At 51.0% G+C, this 18,522-nt stretch overlaps 2 protein-coding genes across 2 annotated transcripts; both read left to right on the top strand.

Moving 5' to 3' along the window:
• Positions 1-726: 726 nt before the first annotated feature.
• On the top strand, positions 727-9,799 carry LOC128446370 (uncharacterized). Its single transcript, XM_053429396.1, is given in 8 exon segments — positions 727-1,120; positions 1,739-1,885; positions 2,150-5,173; positions 5,270-5,305; positions 6,075-6,221; positions 6,498-7,860; positions 8,388-8,392; positions 8,733-9,799. Coding segments are annotated over 8 exon segments (6,183 nt in total).
• Positions 9,800-9,861: 62 nt separating this feature from the next.
• On the top strand, positions 9,862-18,471 carry LOC128446371 (uncharacterized). Its single transcript, XM_053429397.1, has 9 exons — positions 9,862-9,962; positions 10,098-10,234; positions 10,411-10,557; positions 10,822-13,845; positions 13,942-13,977; positions 14,747-14,893; positions 15,170-16,532; positions 17,060-17,064; positions 17,405-18,471. Exons 1-9 carry the CDS (start codon positions 9,862-9,864, stop codon positions 18,469-18,471), a joined length of 6,027 nt encoding a protein of 2,008 aa, XP_053285372.1.
• Positions 18,472-18,522: the final 51 nt, after the last annotated feature.

Consider the following 18,522-nt stretch of genomic DNA (forward strand, 5'->3'; position numbering starts at 1 on the left):
TCTGGCGTTGTTGGCAGGATCTCACATCTAAAGGGGCAGAGACGTATTTTACTTAATGTTCTATAATTGTGTTTAACTATTTATTGATGGGTGTCCTCTCATGGTTTGAGTGTTGTGTATTCAGTGTTAAAGCCAGAACAGCAGTGTTTTAGTCTGAGTTCATTCCACGTGCCATTTTGTCAGGCCTCGGTGCAGCTTTACTTCATCATGGAGGAAGAGATGCAACAGCTTAGGGAAACCGTGTTACAGCTTAAGGCAGACAACGAACAACTTCGCCAGGCGCGTGCTGCATCTCCGTTGGACCCCGGTGGGGCTGTTTTCTTTCCCTCTGCTGCAGCGAGTCAGGCACCGACTGCAAACATAGCCGCCGCTGTCACAGAGCGACTGGTTGTGGTTCCTAGAGACCGTAAGTGTCCCATGTTCAATGGCAGGGCAGGCTTAAGAATAACTGAGTGGATAGAGGAGATACAGGCATGTGTGCGTTCTCGCCATCTTCTTGATGCTGACCAGGCCCTTTTTATGTTTGATCATTTAGAGGGAGAGGCAAAGGAGGAAATTAATTTTCGCCCTAGTGCGGAGCGGCGAGACCCAGTACAGGTGCTTGCTATATTAAAGGAGCTATATGGCTGCGCTCAGTCGTATGTCACGTTACAACAAGCTTTCTTTTCTCGACGCCAACTCGAAGGAGAGACGTTGCAGGAGTTTTCCTTAGCTCTCATGGCCTCAATGGCACGGGTTAAGCAGTGTGCACCTGATGGGATGCCTAATTCTGATATCCTCCTCAGGGATCAGTTTGTGGAGCATGTTTTTGATAGCTCCCTTCGCCGTGAACTCAAGCAACTGGTCAGACGTCAGCCTACTGGCACCTTGTTGGAGCTTCGTGGTGAGGCAATTAGGTGGGAGAGGGAAGGTCTTCCAGGAGGGGATAGGGGGCGTAGCTCCTCCTTGCCATCAGCTTATGGTCTTCAATATGGAGTGCAGGGTCGCTTTCAAACCGCCCCTCCTGTTACTTCACCAGGGCCAGGGTTTAGTGAGTTGATGAACCTTATGAAGTGTCAACAGGAGCAGCTTAACCAACTCACCCAGGCAGTAGCCTCTCTACAGGCCCCCCGCTCCCGAGGTCAGATTTTTAGTAGTGGTCCTTTAATCTGTAGAAGGTGCCAGCAGCCTGGACATTTTGCTCGGGATTGTGAGGGTGAGCGGGCTCCATTTCGACGCCTTGCTAATTCAGCAGCTGGGTCGAACCCACGCCCCACCGCACCGTCCCATTTCGCTAGGCGATCGGAAAACTGAAACCCACTGAGCTGCGGAGTCAGAGCACAGTTGGGGAGCCCACAGACTCACAGGAAAGTGTAGGTGCTGACTTAATTTCTGCATGTCCAAATATTAATGTGTTGATTGGAGGAGTCACTGCTTTATGCTTGGTGGACACTGGTTCCATGGTGTCCACCGTTACTGAAAGCTTCTTTCTGGAGCAGTTTGCACCTTGGGGCCACGAGCGCCTTCAGTCTTGTCACTGGCTGCAGCTCCGAGCTGTTTAGCAATTCCATATATAGGCTACTTGGAGCTTGATGTGGAATATGTGGCAAGGTCATGCCCCGTTGTGGGATTCTTGTTGTCAAAAACCCCTCTGGTTTTGCGTCTTCTGTCCCTGGTATCTTGGGAATGAATGTGATACGCAAATGCTATCGATAGCTTTTCGGCGCATTCGGGCCTTCTCTTTTTGATTCACTTTCAGTGTCACAGGCACCTGGTCCCGTTATTGCGGCCTTGCAGCAGTGCCATCAGTCTGCCGCCCAGACCCCAGGGGGCCACATTGGCATTGTGAGAGTCCGAGGCAAACAAGCGGTGCGTATACCTGGAGGAGTGATGAAACTAGTTGCTGGTACCTGTCCAGAACAGTTCACTAGACAAAGTGCTCTGTTTGAGCAACCTGAGTCAGGTTTACCAGCCGGGTTGCTAGTGTCACCCTGCCTTATTCAGGTTGTCCGGGGTACAGTGTATGTCCCAGTTGTCAACGTTGGGACAACTGAAATTCTACTTTACCCACGGACTAGTTTGGGCGTCTTAAACGCTGCCCAGGTTGTCAGCCTGCCTCCAGGGGTAACTGAGGAGAGGTCAACCTTAGTAACTGTCTCTTCCCATACAGTTGCCCCCTCAGTGTCAGATCGGTTAGAGTCATTAGATCTGTCTGAATTGTCTGAGCATGAGCAAGCCAATGTAAACTCCCTAATAGGCAAATATCAATCTGTCTTTTCAACCCATGAAGGTGATTTGGGCTGCACCAACCTTCTCTCCCATGACATACCTCTGCTCGATGAGGTTCCTGTTCGTCAGAGGTACCGGCGTATCCCTCCCTCAGAATACGAAGAAGTGAAGGCTCACATTAATCAACTGTTGGAGTCTCAGGTCATTAGGGAGAGCTGTAGTCCATATGCATCACCCATAGTATTAGTCAGGAAAAAGGATGGGAACCTGCGCTTATGCGTGGACTATCGCCTCCTTAACAGTAAGACCAGAAAGGATGCATTCCCTCTGCCTCGCATCGAGGAGAGCTTGGATGCACTATCTGGGGCTTGCTGGTTTTCCACCATCGATCTGGCCAGCGGTTATAATCAGGTCCCTATGACGGAACAAGACCGACCCAAAACTGCATTTTGTACACCATTTGGCCTTTTCGAGTTTAATCGCATGCCTTTTGGTTTGTGTAATGCCCCAAGCACCTTCCAGCGTCTGATGCAGAGAATGTTTGGTAAAGAGCAAGGTCAGTCCTTGTTACTGTATCTGGATGACATTATTGTCTTCTCATCCTCTGTGGAACAACATTTGCAGAGGCTGGAAATAGTGCTTGATCGGCTCCAAAAGGAAGGTCTTAAAGCGAAACTCGAAAAGTGTGTATTCTTTAGACGGGAGGTCGGTTACTTGGGGCATGTTATCACAAGCCAGGGAGTGTCCACCGATCCCAAGAAAATCGAGGCTGTGTCTAAGTGGCAGCGCCCCCGCCACATATCAGAACTACGCTCATTTTTGGGTTTCGCTAGCTATTACCGTCGCTTCGTAGAGGGCTTTGCAAAATTGGCCGGCCCTCTGCATAAACTTGTGGCCGAGCTGGCAGGTACCAAATCCAAGAAGGGGCCAGGCCTAACTTTAGGTGCTGCGTGGACACCTCAGTGTGAGGCGAGCTTTGAGGCCTTAAAGGCAAAGTTGGTCTCGTCCCCAGTGTTAGTATATGCCGACTTCAGAAAGCCTTTCATTTTAGAAATTGATGCCAGCTATAGTGGTCTTGGGGCTGTACTCTCACAGGAGACTGACAATTGCGTGAAACCCATGGCCTATGCTAGCAGAGGCCTTCGACCCCCTGAGCGCAACATGACAAACTATAGTTCCATGAAGTTGGAATTCTTGGCACTCAAGTGGGCTATGACGGAGAAGTTCCGGGAGTATCTGTTGGGGCATACGTGCATTGTCTATACCGACAACAACCCGTTGAGCTACCTCCAGTCAGCAAAATTGGGGGCCACAGAGCAACGATGGGCCGCTCAATTGGCCGACTTTGACTTTACCATTAAGTATCGTTCAGGTCGCAGCAACAGAAACGCTGATGCGCTTTCACGGCAGTATGTTTCTGGCACCAATTTAGTTGATCATGTCTTGCCTGGCACTACGGTCCCCCTAGCCTTTCAGCAAGTGCTACTAACAGATCCGGGGTTGTCCGCCACTCAGTCCCTAGTCTCAGTTCTCCCATCACACTCTGCACCTGATCTCCGCTCCTTACAGGAAGATGATCCATTTCTAAAAAGCGTGTTTGTGTTTTGGCGACGTAAAGCGCCGCCCACCTCGGCTGAACAGCAACATTTGCCCAAGCCAGTCATGGCAATTCTGCGCCAATGGGACCGCTTGGTGGAGAAAGACTAGGTTCTGCTCCGCCGAGTCTTCCGCTCAGACGGGGGAGAGGAGGCTCTCCAGTTAATATTACCTGCAGTTCTCAAGCAGGAGACCTTGAACCAGCTTCACCAAGAGCACAGCCACCAGGGCATCGAGCGAACTACAGAATTGGTCAGACAACGCTGTTATTGGCCAGGAATGTCTTCGGACATTAAGAATTGGGTTCAAGAGTGTGAGCGCTGCCAAGTCGCTAAGGACTCAGGGCATGTGCCACATAGTTTTATGGGCCACCTGCTTGCCTCCCGACCCAATGAGATTGTGGCCATCGATTTCACACTATTGGAACCTTCCCGGAACGGTTTAGAAAATGTCTTAGTAATGACAGACGTGTTTAGTAAATTTACTGTCGCCATCCCTACACGGGATCAACGAGCCTCCACTGTGGCTCAGGTCTTAGTTCAGGAGTGGTTTTATAAGTTCGGTGTTCCAGGCCGCCTCCACTCGGACCAAGGAAGGAACTTTGAGAGTTCTTTGATTCACCAGCTCTGCTCTTTGTACGGGGTCACCAAATCCCGTACTACCCCATACCACCCTGCGGGTAACGGCCAATGCGAGCGGTTTAATAGAACTCTTCATAACCTCCTTCGTACCCTACCAGTTTCACGAAAACGGGACTGGGCCTCCTGTCTGTCCCAGGTGCTGTTTTGTTATAACACCACACCTCATCAGGGCACTGGTGAGTCGCCGTTCCTTCTAATGTTTGGGCAGGAACCTCGGCTTCCTGTGGACTTCCTTCTGGGTCGAGTTCAAGACCCAGTACCTGGCGGGGTGCAGGACTGGGTGGTCGAACACCAAGCTCGACTCAGAGTTGCTTTCGAGGGTGCTCGTGAACGGTTGTTGGCTGCTACTAGTAAAAGAAAATCGCGGCATGATCAGCGGGTCCGAGACCTACCTTTCACAGTAGGCCAATTAGTGTACCTGAGGGACCACAGCGTTAGAGGGCGACATAAAATCCAAGACCTTTGGAATGCCCAGGTCCATCAGGTTGTGAAGGCTCCCTGCGGTGATGGAGCAGTGTACACGGTTACCCCTGTAAATGACCCGCAGAAGGTCAAACGCGTACATCGGGACATGGTCAAGGCCGTGGTCCCGCATGAGGTTGCAAATTCCCCATCTAACATGCCCTCTCCGCCGTCCTTGGCCGTACGGGATGATGAGTCCTCTAATGCCGGAGACTTGTGGGTTTTGGTTCAGGAAACCCTTTGTCCACAGTCTGCGGTGGTTCCATGTACCAGGCCTTTGGAAAGCCCTCCTGTCCTGATCCCATTGGAGAACAGGCCCAGTATCTCAATACCTGTTGCTTGTTTGCCTTCTTCCTTACCAGCTCCCCTAGGGTTCCTACCCGAGCAGCTAGATCACGGTCAGTTGGCCCTGCGCCGATCTGCTCGGTCCACGGCAGGGCACCACTCAAATGTCCACCATCTTCCTTGCCCTGTTGAGCTACAACCTCAGGAAAACAATACACCCCTAGGCCCGATGTCCAATGCCCAGTTGGCCATTTTTAGGCCTTGGTGTTAATTTGATTTTTCTGGCCATCGTCGGGCCGACGATGCAAAAGGGGGGGGGATAAATGTGGCCAGATGCGGGTGCCCTCCCTGCCACTTGGGGCGCTGTGCCTGCATGCGCCCTCCCCGTCAATCTATACTCCACGCTACGCCTTCACGGCACGTGGAGGGAACAGGTGCAGGGGAACGCCCATATTTTATAGTTACATTTAACTCAGCTCTATTGTGTTTGTATGTGTTATTTTGTTGTTTGTTTGTTTAAACGTGTTTTAAACCTTGACTTGTTTGAATAATATTTTTGTTGTGGTCAGGTGCTGTGGCCCTGAGGCGGCGACCCAATTCCTGGTGGAGGGAGTTTTCTTCACAACTTGTTTTGTTTGGTGTGCCGTGTCACAGGTGGTTTGTTTTATTAGCCCCTTCCCCCTTTTGTTTGGTTCTCGCCGCTGCGGTAAGTCACAGCCCTGTCCAGTTAGTTACTCATTTTTAACTCGAGTGTTAGGTTTGTTTTGTGTTTAGATTATGTGTATTTGTGTTTATTAAAGTTGGTTTATTATTGATTTAAACACGTCTCTTGCCCCGAGCTTTTCGGCGCATTCGGGCCTTCTCTTTTTGATTCACTTTCAGTGTCACAGGCACCTGGTCCCGTTATTGCGGCCTTGCAGCAGTGCCATCAGTCTGCCGCCCAGACCCCAGGGGGCCACATTGGCATTGTGAGAGTCCGAGGCAAACAAGCGGTGCGAATACCTGGAGGAGTGATGAAACTAGTTGCTGGTACCTGTCCAGAACAGTTCACTAGACAAAGTGCTCTGTTTGAGCAACCTGAGTCAGGTTTACCAGCCGGGTTGCTAGTGTCACCCTGCCTTATTCAGGTTGTCCGGGGTACAGTGTATGTCCCAGTTGTCAACGTTGGGACAACTGAAATTCTACTTTACCCACGGACTAGTTTGGGCGTCTTAAACGCTGCCCAGGTTGTCAGCCTGCCTCCAGGGGTAACTGAGGAGAGGTCAACCTTAGTAACTGTCTCTTCCCATACAGTTGCCCCCTCAGTGTCAGATCGGTTAGAGTCATTAGATCTGTCTGAATTGTCTGAGCATGAGCAAGCCAATGTAAACTCCCTAATAGGCAAATATCAATCTGTCTTTTCAACCCATGAAGGTGATTTGGGCTGCACCAACCTTCTCTCCCATGACATACCTCTGCTCGATGAGGTTCCTGTTCGTCAGAGGTACCGGCGTATCCCTCCCTCAGAATACGAAGAAGTGAAGGCTCACATTAATCAACTGTTGGAGTCTCAGGTCATTAGGGAGAGCTGTAGTCCATATGCATCACCCATAGTATTAGTCAGGAAAAAGGATGGGAACCTGCGCTTATGCGTGGACTATCGCCTCCTTAACAGTAAGACCAGAAAGGATGCATTCCCTCTGCCTCGCATCGAGGAGAGCTTGGATGCACTATCTGGGGCTTGCTGGTTTTCCACCATCGATCTGGCCAGCGGTTATAATCAGGTCCCTATGACGGAACAAGACCGACCCAAAACTGCATTTTGTACACCATTTGGCCTTTTCGAGTTTAATCGCATGCCTTTTGGTTTGTGTAATGCCCCAAGCACCTTCCAGCGTCTGATGCAGAGAATGTTTGGTAAAGAGCAAGGTCAGTCCTTGTTACTGTATCTGGATGACATTATTGTCTTCTCATCCTCTGTGGAACAACATTTGCAGAGGCTGGAAATAGTGCTTGATCGGCTCCAAAAGGAAGGTCTTAAAGCGAAACTCGAAAAGTGTGTATTCTTTAGACGGGAGGTCGGTTACTTGGGGCATGTTATCACAAGCCAGGGAGTGTCCACCGATCCCAAGAAAATCGAGGCTGTGTCTAAGTGGCAGCGCCCCCGCCACATATCAGAACTACGCTCATTTTTGGGTTTCGCTAGCTATTACCGTCGCTTCGTAGAGGGCTTTGCAAAATTGGCCGGCCCTCTGCATAAACTTGTGGCCGAGCTGGCAGGTACCAAATCCAAGAAGGGGCCAGGCCTAACTTTAGGTGCTGCGTGGACACCTCAGTGTGAGGCGAGCTTTGAGGCCTTAAAGGCAAAGTTGGTCTCGTCCCCAGTGTTAGTATATGCCGACTTCAGAAAGCCTTTCATTTTAGAAATTGATGCCAGCTATAGTGGTCTTGGGGCTGTACTCTCACAGGAGACTGACAATTGCGTGAAACCCATGGCCTATGCTAGCAGAGGCCTTCGACCCCCTGAGCGCAACATGACAAACTATAGTTCCATGAAGTTGGAATTCTTGGCACTCAAGTGGGCTATGACGGAGAAGTTCCGGGAGTATCTGTTGGGGCATACGTGCATTGTCTATACCGACAACAACCCGTTGAGCTACCTCCAGTCAGCAAAATTGGGGGCCACAGAGCAACGATGGGCCGCTCAATTGGCCGACTTTGACTTTACCATTAAGTATCGTTCAGGTCGCAGCAACAGAAACGCTGATGCGCTTTCACGGCAGTATGTTTCTGGCACCAATTTAGTTGATCATGTCTTGCCTGGCACTACGGTCCCCCTAGCCTTTCAGCAAGTGCTACTAACAGATCCGGGGTTGTCCGCCACTCAGTCCCTAGTCTCAGTTCTCCCATCACACTCTGCACCTGATCTCCGCTCCTTACAGGAAGATGATCCATTTCTAAAAAGCGTGTTTGTGTTTTGGCGACGTAAAGCGCCGCCCACCTCGGCTGAACGGCAACATTTGCCCAAGCCAGTCATGGCAATTCTGCGCCAATGGGACCGCTTGGTGGAGAAAGACGGGGTTCTGCTCCGCCGAGTCTTCCGCTCAGACGGGGGAGAGGAGGCTCTCCAGTTAATATTACCTGCAGTTCTCAAGCAGGAGACCTTGAACCAGCTTCACCAAGAGCACGGCCACCAGGGCATCGAGCGAACTACAGAATTGGTCAGACAACGCTGTTATTGGCCAGGAATGTCTTCGGACATTAAGAATTGGGTTCAAGAGTGTGAGCGCTGCCAAGTCGCTAAGGACTCAGGGCATGTGCCACATAGTTTTATGGGCCACCTGCTTGCCTCCCGACCCAATGAGATTGTGGCCATCGATTTCACACTGTTGGAACCTTCCCGGAACGGTTTAGAAAATGTCTTAGTAATGACAGACGTGTTTAGTAAATTTACTGTCGCCATCCCTACACGGGATCAACGAGCCTCCACTGTGGCTCAGGTCTTAGTTCAGGAGTGGTTTTATAAGTTCGGTGTTCCAGGCCGCCTCCACTCGGACCAAGGAAGGAACTTTGAGAGTTCTTTGATTCACCAGCTCTGCTCTTTGTACGGGGTCACCAAATCCCGTACTACCCCATACCACCCTGCGGGTAACGGCCAATGCGAGCGGTTTAATAGAACTCTTCATAACCTCCTTCGTACCCTACCAGTTTCACGAAAACGGGACTGGGCCTCCTGTCTGTCCCAGGTGCTGTTTTGTTATAACACCACACCTCATCAGGGCACTGGTGAGTCGCCGTTCCTTCTAATGTTTGGGCAGGAACCTCGGCTTCCTGTGGACTTCCTTCTGGGTCGAGTTCAAGACCCAGTACCTGGCGGGGTGCAGGACTGGGTGGTCGAACACCAAGCTCGACTCAGAGTTGCTTTCGAGGGTGCTCGTGAACGGTTGTTGGCTGCTACTAGTAAAAGAAAATCGCGGCATGATCAGCGGGTCCGAGACCTACCTTTCACAGTAGGCCAATTAGTGTACCTGAGGGACCACAGCGTTAGAGGGCGACATAAAATCCAAGACCTTTGGAATGCCCAGGTCCATCAGGTTGTGAAGGCTCCCTGCGGTGATGGAGCAGTGTACACGGTTACCCCTGTAAATGACCCGCAGAAGGTCAAACGCGTACATCGGGACATGGTCAAGGCCGTGGTCCCGCATGAGGTTGCAAATTCCCCATCTAACATGCCCTCTCCGCCGTCCTTGGCCGTACGGGATGATGAGTCCTCTAATGCCGGAGACTTGTGGGTTTTGGTTCAGGAAACCCTTTGTCCACAGTCTGCGGTGGTTCCATGTACCAGGCCTTTGGAAAGCCCTCCTGTCCTGATCCCATTGGAGAACAGGCCCAGTATCTCAATACCTGTTGCTTGTTTGCCTTCTTCCTTACCAGCTCCCCTAGGGTTCCTACCCGAGCAGCTAGATCACGGTCAGTTGGCCCTGCGCCGATCTGCTCGGTCCACGGCAGGGCACCACTCAAATGTCCACCATCTTCCTTGCCCTGTTGAGCTACAACCTCAGGAAAACAATACACCCCTAGGCCCGATGTCCAATGCCCAGTTGGCCATTTTTAGGCCTTGGTGTTAATTTGATTTTTCTGGCCATCGTCGGGCCGACGATGCAAAAGGGGGGGGGATAAATGTGGCCAGATGCGGGTGCCCTCCCTGCCACTTGGGGCGCTGTGCCTGCATACGCCCTCCCCGTCAATCTATACTCCACGCTACGCCTTCACGGCACGTGGAGGGAACAGGTGCAGGGGGACGCCCATATTTTATAGTTACATTTAACTCAGCTCTATTGTGTTTGTATGTGTTATTTTGTTGTTTGTTTGTTTAAACGTGTTTTAAACCTTGACTTGTTTGAATAATATTTTTGTTGTGTTCAGGTGCTGTGGCCCGGAGGCGGCGACCCAATTCCTGGTGGAGGGAGTTTTCTTCACAACTTGTTTTGTTTGGTGTGCCGTGTCACAGGTGGTTTGTTTTATTAGCCCCTTCCCCCTTTTGTTTGGTTCTCGCCGCTGCGGTAAGTCACAGCCCTGTCCAGTTAGTTACTCATTTTTAACTCGAGTGTTAGGTTTGTTTTGTGTTTAGATTATGTGTATTTGTGTTTATTAAAGTTGGTTTATTATTGATTTAAACACGTCTCTTGCCCCGAGCTTTTCGGCGCATTCGGGCCTTCTCTTTTTGATTCACTTTCAGTGTCACAGGCACCTGGTCCCGTTATTGCGGCCTTGCAGCAGTGCCATCAGTCTGCCGCCCAGACCCCAGGGGGCCACATTGGCATTGTGAGAGTCCGAGGCAAACAAGCGGTGCGTATACCTGGAGGAGTGATGAAACTAGTTGCTGGTACCTGTCCAGAACAGTTCACTAGACAAAGTGCTCTGTTTGAGCAACCTGAGTCAGGTTTACCAGCCGGGTTGCTAGTGTCACCCTGCCTTATTCAGGTTGTCCGGGGTACAGTGTATGTCCCAGTTGTCAACGTTGGGACAACTGAAATTCTACTTTACCCACGGACTAGTTTGGGCGTCTTAAACGCTGCCCAGGTTGTCAGCCTGCCTCCAGGGGTAACTGAGGAGAGGTCAACCTTAGTAACTGTCTCTTCCCATACAGTTGCCCCCTCAGTGTCAGATCGGTTAGAGTCATTAGATCTGTCTGAATTGTCTGAGCATGAGCAAGCCAATGTAAACTCCCTAATAGGCAAATATCAATCTGTCTTTTCAACCCATGAAGGTGATTTGGGCTGCACCAACCTTCTCTCCCATGACATACCTCTGCTCGATGAGGTTCCTGTTCGTCAGAGGTACCGGCGTATCCCTCCCTCAGAATACGAAGAAGTGAAGGCTCACATTAATCAACTGTTGGAGTCTCAGGTCATTAGGGAGAGCTGTAGTCCATATGCATCACCCATAGTATTAGTCAGGAAAAAGGATGGGAACCTGCGCTTATGCGTGGACTATCGCCTCCTTAACAGTAAGACCAGAAAGGATGCATTCCCTCTGCCTCGCATCGAGGAGAGCTTGGATGCACTATCTGGGGCTTGCTGGTTTTCCACCATCGATCTGGCCAGCGGTTATAATCAGGTCCCTATGACGGAACAAGACCGACCCAAAACTGCATTTTGTACACCATTTGGCCTTTTCGAGTTTAATCGCATGCCTTTTGGTTTGTGTAATGCCCCAAGCACCTTCCAGCGTCTGATGCAGAGAATGTTTGGTAAAGAGCAAGGTCAGTCCTTGTTACTGTATCTGGATGACATTATTGTCTTCTCATCCTCTGTGGAACAACATTTGCAGAGGCTGGAAATAGTGCTTGATCGGCTCCAAAAGGAAGGTCTTAAAGCGAAACTCGAAAAGTGTGTATTCTTTAGACGGGAGGTCGGTTACTTGGGGCATGTTATCACAAGCCAGGGAGTGTCCACCGATCCCAAGAAAATCGAGGCTGTGTCTAAGTGGCAGCGCCCCCGCCACATATCAGAACTACGCTCATTTTTGGGTTTCGCTAGCTATTACCGTCGCTTCGTAGAGGGCTTTGCAAAATTGGCCGGCCCTCTGCATAAACTTGTGGCCGAGCTGGCAGGTACCAAATCCAAGAAGGGGCCAGGCCTAACTTTAGGTGCTGCGTGGACACCTCAGTGTGAGGCGAGCTTTGAGGCCTTAAAGGCAAAGTTGGTCTCGTCCCCAGTGTTAGTATATGCCGACTTCAGAAAGCCTTTCATTTTAGAAATTGATGCCAGCTATAGTGGTCTTGGGGCTGTACTCTCACAGGAGACTGACAATTGCGTGAAACCCATGGCCTATGCTAGCAGAGGCCTTCGACCCCCTGAGCGCAACATGACAAACTATAGTTCCATGAAGTTGGAATTCTTGGCACTCAAGTGGGCTATGACGGAGAAGTTCCGGGAGTATCTGTTGGGGCATACGTGCATTGTCTATACCGACAACAACCCGTTGAGCTACCTCCAGTCAGCAAAATTGGGGGCCACAGAGCAACGATGGGCCGCTCAATTGGCCGACTTTGACTTTACCATTAAGTATCGTTCAGGTCGCAGCAACAGAAACGCTGATGCGCTTTCACGGCAGTATGTTTCTGGCACCAATTTAGTTGATCATGTCTTGCCTGGCACTACGGTCCCCCTAGCCTTTCAGCAAGTGCTACTAACAGATCCGGGGTTGTCCGCCACTCAGTCCCTAGTCTCAGTTCTCCCATCACACTCTGCACCTGATCTCCGCTCCTTACAGGAAGATGATCCATTTCTAAAAAGCGTGTTTGTGTTTTGGCGACGTAAAGCGCCGCCCACCTCGGCTGAACGGCAACATTTGCCCAAGCCAGTCATGGCAATTCTGCGCCAATGGGACCGCTTGGTGGAGAAAGACGGGGTTCTGCTCCGCCGAGTCTTCCGCTCAGACGGGGGAGAGGAGGCTCTCCAGTTAATATTACCTGCAGTTCTCAAGCAGGAGACCTTGAACCAGCTTCACCAAGAGCACGGCCACCAGGGCATCGAGCGAACTACAGAATTGGTCAGACAACGCTGTTATTGGCCAGGAATGTCTTCGGACATTAAGAATTGGGTTCAAGAGTGTGAGCGCTGCCAAGTCGCTAAGGACTCAGGGCATGTGCCACATAGTTTTATGGGCCACCTGCTTGCCTCCCGACCCAATGAGATTGTGGCCATCGATTTCACACTATTGGAACCTTCCCGGAACGGTTTAGAAAATGTCTTAGTAATGACAGACGTGTTTAGTAAATTTACTGTCGCCATCCCTACACGGGATCAACGAGCCTCCACTGTGGCTCAGGTCTTAGTTCAGGAGTGGTTTTATAAGTTCGGTGTTCCAGGCCGCCTCCACTCGGACCAAGGAAGGAACTTTGAGAGTTCTTTGATTCACCAGCTCTGCTCTTTGTACGGGGTCACCAAATCCCGTACTACCCCATACCACCCTGCGGGTAACGGCCAATGCGAGCGGTTTAATAGAACTCTTCATAACCTCCTTCGTACCCTACCAGTTTCACGAAAACGGGACTGGGCCTCCTGTCTGTCCCAGGTGCTGTTTTGTTATAACACCACACCTCATCAGGGCACTGGTGAGTCGCCGTTCCTTCTAATGTTTGGGCAGGAACCTCGGCTTCCTGTGGACTTCCTTCTGGGTCGAGTTCAAGACCCAGTACCTGGCGGGGTGCAGGACTGGGTGGTCGAACACCAAGCTCGACTCAGAGTTGCTTTCGAGGGTGCTCGTGAACGGTTGTTGGCTGCTACTAGTAAAAGAAAATCGCGGCATGATCAGCGGGTCCGAGACCTACCTTTCACAGTAGGCCAATTAGTGTACCTGAGGGACCACAGCGTTAGAGGGCGACATAAAATCCAAGACCTTTGGAATGCCCAGGTCCATCAGGTTGTGAAGGCTCCCTGCGGTGATGGAGCAGTGTACACGGTTACCCCTGTAAATGACCCGCAGAAGGTCAAACGCGTACATCGGGACATGGTCAAGGCCGTGGTCCCGCATGAGGTTGCAAATTCCCCATCTAACATGCCCTCTCCGCCGTCCTTGGCCGTACGGGATGATGAGTCCTCTAATGCCGGAGACTTGTGGGTTTTGGTTCAGGAAACCCTTTGTCCACAGTCTGCGGTGGTTCCATGTACCAGGCCTTTGGAAAGCCCTCCTGTCCTGATCCCATTGGAGAACAGGCCCAGTATCTCAATACCTGTTGCTTGTTTGCCTTCTTCCTTACCAGCTCCCCTAGGGTTCCTACCCGAGCAGCTAGATCACGGTCAGTTGGCCCTGCGCCGATCTGCTCGGTCCACGGCAGGGCACCACTCAAATGTCCACCATCTTCCTTGCCCTGTTGAGCTACAACCTCAGGAAAACAATACACCCCTAGGCCCGATGTCCAATGCCCAGTTGGCCATTTTTAGGCCTTGGTGTTAATTTGATTTTTCTGGCCATCGTCGGGCCGACGATGCAAAAGGGGGGGGGATAAATGTGGCCAGATGCGGGTGCCCTCCCTGCCACTTGGGGCGCTGTGCCTGCATGCGCCCTCCCCGTCAATCTATACTCCACGCTACGCCTTCACGGCACGTGGAGGGAACAGGTGCAGGGGGACGCCCATATTTTATAGTTACATTTAACTCAGCTCTATTGTGTTTGTATGTGTTATTTTGTTGTTTGTTTGTTTAAACGTGTTTTAAACCTTGACTTGTTTGAATAATATTTTTGTTGTGGTCAGGTGCTGTGGCCCGGAGGCGGCGACCCAATTCCTGGTGGAGGGAGTTTTCTTCACAACTTGTTTTGTTTGGTGTGCCGTGTCACAGGTGGTTTGTTTTATTAGCCCCTTCCCCCTTTTGTTTGGTTCTCGCCGCTGCGGTAAGTCACAGCCCTGTCCAGTTAGTTACTCATTTTTAACTCGAGTGTTAGGTTTGTTTTGTGTTTAGATTATGTGTATTTGTGTTTATTAAAGTTGGTTTATTATTGATTTAAACACGTCTCTTGCCCCGAGCTTTTCGGCGCATTCGGGCCTTCTCTTTTTGATTCACTTTCAGTGTCACAGGCACCTGGTCCCGTTATTGCGGCCTTGCAGCAGTGCCATCAGTCTGCCGCCCAGACCCCAGGGGGCCACATTGGCATTGTGAGAGTCCGAGGCAAACAAGCGGTGCGTATACCTGGAGGAGTGATGAAACTAGTTGCTGGTACCTGTCCAGAACAGTTCACTAGACAAAGTGCTCTGTTTGAGCAACCTGAGTCAGGTTTACCAGCCGGGTTGCTAGTGTCACCCTGCCTTATTCAGGTTGTCCGGGGTACAGTGTATGTCCCAGTTGTCAACGTTGGGACAACTGAAATTCTACTTTACCCACGGACTAGTTTGGGCGTCTTAAACGCTGCCCAGGTTGTCAGCCTGCCTCCAGGGGTAACTGAGGAGAGGTCAACCTTAGTAACTGTCTCTTCCCATACAGTTGCCCCCTCAGTGTCAGATCGGTTAGAGTCATTAGATCTGTCTGAATTGTCTGAGCATGAGCAAGCCAATGTAAACTCCCTAATAGGCAAATATCAATCTGTCTTTTCAACCCATGAAGGTGATTTGGGCTGCACCAACCTTCTCTCCCATGACATACCTCTGCTCGATGAGGTTCCTGTTCGTCAGAGGTACCGGCGTATCCCTCCCTCAGAATACGAAGAAGTGAAGGCTCACATTAATCAACTGTTGGAGTCTCAGGTCATTAGGGAGAGCTGTAGTCCATATGCATCACCCATAGTATTAGTCAGGAAAAAGGATGGGAACCTGCGCTTATGCGTGGACTATCGCCTCCTTAACAGTAAGACCAGAAAGGATGCATTCCCTCTGCCTCGCATCGAGGAGAGCTTGGATGCACTATCTGGGGCTTGCTGGTTTTCCACCATCGATCTGGCCAGCGGTTATAATCAGGTCCCTATGACGGAACAAGACCGACCCAAAACTGCATTTTGTACACCATTTGGCCTTTTCGAGTTTAATCGCATGCCTTTTGGTTTGTGTAATGCCCCAAGCACCTTCCAGCGTCTGATGCAGAGAATGTTTGGTAAAGAGCAAGGTCAGTCCTTGTTACTGTATCTGGATGACATTATTGTCTTCTCATCCTCTGTGGAACAACATTTGCAGAGGCTGGAAATAGTGCTTGATCGGCTCCAAAAGGAAGGTCTTAAAGCGAAACTCGAAAAGTGTGTATTCTTTAGACGGGAGGTCGGTTACTTGGGGCATGTTATCACAAGCCAGGGAGTGTCCACCGATCCCAAGAAAATCAAGGCTGTGTCTAAGTGGCAGCGCCCCCGCCACATATCAGAACTACGCTCATTTTTGGGTTTCGCTAGCTATTACCGTCGCTTCGTAGAGGGCTTTGCAAAATTGGCCGGCCCTCTGCATAAACTTGTGGCCGAGCTGGCAGGTACCAAATCCAAGAAGGGGCCAGGCCTAACTTTAGGTGCTGCGTGGACACCTCAGTGTGAGGCGAGCTTTGAGGCCTTAAAGGCAAAGTTGGTCTCGTCCCCAGTGTTAGTATATGCCGACTTCAGAAAGCCTTTCATTTTAGAAATTGATGCCAGCTATAGTGGTCTTGGGGCTGTACTCTCACAGGAGACTGACAATTGCGTGAAACCCATGGCCTATGCTAGCAGAGGCCTTCGACCCCCTGAGCGCAACATGACAAACTATAGTTCCATGAAGTTGGAATTCTTGGCACTCAAGTGGGCTATGACGGAGAAGTTCCGGGAGTATCTGTTGGGGCATACGTGCATTGTCTATACCGACAACAACCCGTTGAGCTACCTCCAGTCAGCAAAATTGGGGGCCACAGAGCAACGATGGGCCGCTCAATTGGCCGACTTTGACTTTACCATTAAGTATCGTTCAGGTCGCAGCAACAGAAACGCTGATGCGCTTTCACGGCAGTATGTTTCTGGCACCAATTTAGTTGATCATGTCTTGCCTGGCACTACGGTCCCCCTAGCCTTTCAGCAAGTGCTACTAACAGATCCGGGGTTGTCCGCCACTCAGTCCCTAGTCTCAGTTCTCCCATCACACTCTGCACCTGATCTCCGCTCCTTACAGGAAGATGATCCATTTCTAAAAAGCGTGTTTGTGTTTTGGCGACGTAAAGCGCCGCCCACCTCGGCTGAACGGCAACATTTGCCCAAGCCAGTCATGGCAATTCTGCGCCAATGGGACCGCTTGGTGGAGAAAGACGGGGTTCTGCTCCGCCGAGTCTTCCGCTCAGACGGGGGAGAGGAGGCTCTCCAGTTAATATTACCTGCAGTTCTCAAGCAGGAGACCTTGAACCAGCTTCACCAAGAGCACGGCCACCAGGGCATCGAGCGAACTACAGAATTGGTCAGACAACGCTGTTATTGGCCAGGAATGTCTTCGGACATTAAGAATTGGGTTCAAGAGTGTGAGCGCTGCCAAGTCGCTAAGGACTCAGGGCATGTGCCACATAGTTTTATGGGCCACCTGCTTGCCTCCCGACCCAATGAGATTGTGGCCATCGATTTCACACTATTGGAACCTTCCCGGAACGGTTTAGAAAATGTCTTAGTAATGACAGACGTGTTTAGTAAATTTACTGTCGCCATCCCTACACGGGATCAACGAGCCTCCACTGTGGCTCAGGTCTTAGTTCAGGAGTGGTTTTATAAGTTCGGTGTTCCAGGCCGCCTCCACTCGGACCAAGGAAGGAACTTTGAGAGTTCTTTGATTCACCAGCTCTGCTCTTTGTACGGGGTCACCAAATCCCGTACTACCCCATACCACCCTGCGGGTAACGGCCAATGCGAGCGGTTTAATAGAACTCTTCATAACCTCCTTCGTACCCTACCAGTTTCACGAAAACGGGACTGGGCCTCCTGTCTGTCCCAGGTGCTGTTTTGTTATAACACCACACCTCATCAGGGCACTGGTGAGTCGCCGTTCCTTCTAATGTTTGGGCAGGAACCTCGGCTTCCTGTGGACTTCCTTCTGGGTCGAGTTCAAGACCCAGTACCTGGCGGGGTGCAGGACTGGGTGGTCGAACACCAAGCTCGACTCAGAGTTGCTTTCGAGGGTGCTCGTGAACGGTTGTTGGCTGCTACTAGTAAAAGAAAATCGCGGCATGATCAGCGGGTCCGAGACCTACCTTTCACAGTAGGCCAATTAGTGTACCTGAGGGACCACAGCGTTAGAGGGCGACATAAAATCCAAGACCTTTGGAATGCCCAGGTCCATCAGGTTGTGAAGGCTCCCTGCGGTGATGGAGCAGTGTACACGGTTACCCCTGTAAATGACCCGCAGAAGGTCAAACGCGTACATCGGGACATGGTCAAGGCCGTGGTCCCGCATGAGGTTGCAAATTCCCCATCTAACATGCCCTCTCCGCCGTCCTTGGCCGTACGGGATGATGAGTCCTCTAATGCCGGAGACTTGTGGGTTTTGGTTCAGGAAACCCTTTGTCCACAGTCTGCGGTGGTTCCATGTACCAGGCCTTTGGAAAGCCCTCCTGTCCTGATCCCATTGGAGAACAGGCCCAGTATCTCAATACCTGTTGCTTGTTTGCCTTCTTCCTTACCAGCTCCCCTAGGGTTCCTACCCGAGCAGCTAGATCACGGTCAGTTGGCCCTGCGCCGATCTGCTCGGTCCACGGCAGGGCACCACTCAAATGTCCACCATCTTCCTTGCCCTGTTGAGCTACAACCTCAGGAAAACAATACACCCCTAGGCCCGATGTCCAATGCCCAGTTGGCCATTTTTAGGCCTTGGTGTTAATTTGATTTTTCTGGCCATCGTCGGGCCGACGATGCAAAAGGGGGGGGGATA

The sequence above is a fragment of the Pleuronectes platessa genome, chromosome 8, assembly GCF_947347685.1.
Source record: "Pleuronectes platessa chromosome 8, fPlePla1.1, whole genome shotgun sequence".
Classification (NCBI taxonomy): Eukaryota; Metazoa; Chordata; class Actinopteri; order Pleuronectiformes; family Pleuronectidae; genus Pleuronectes; species Pleuronectes platessa.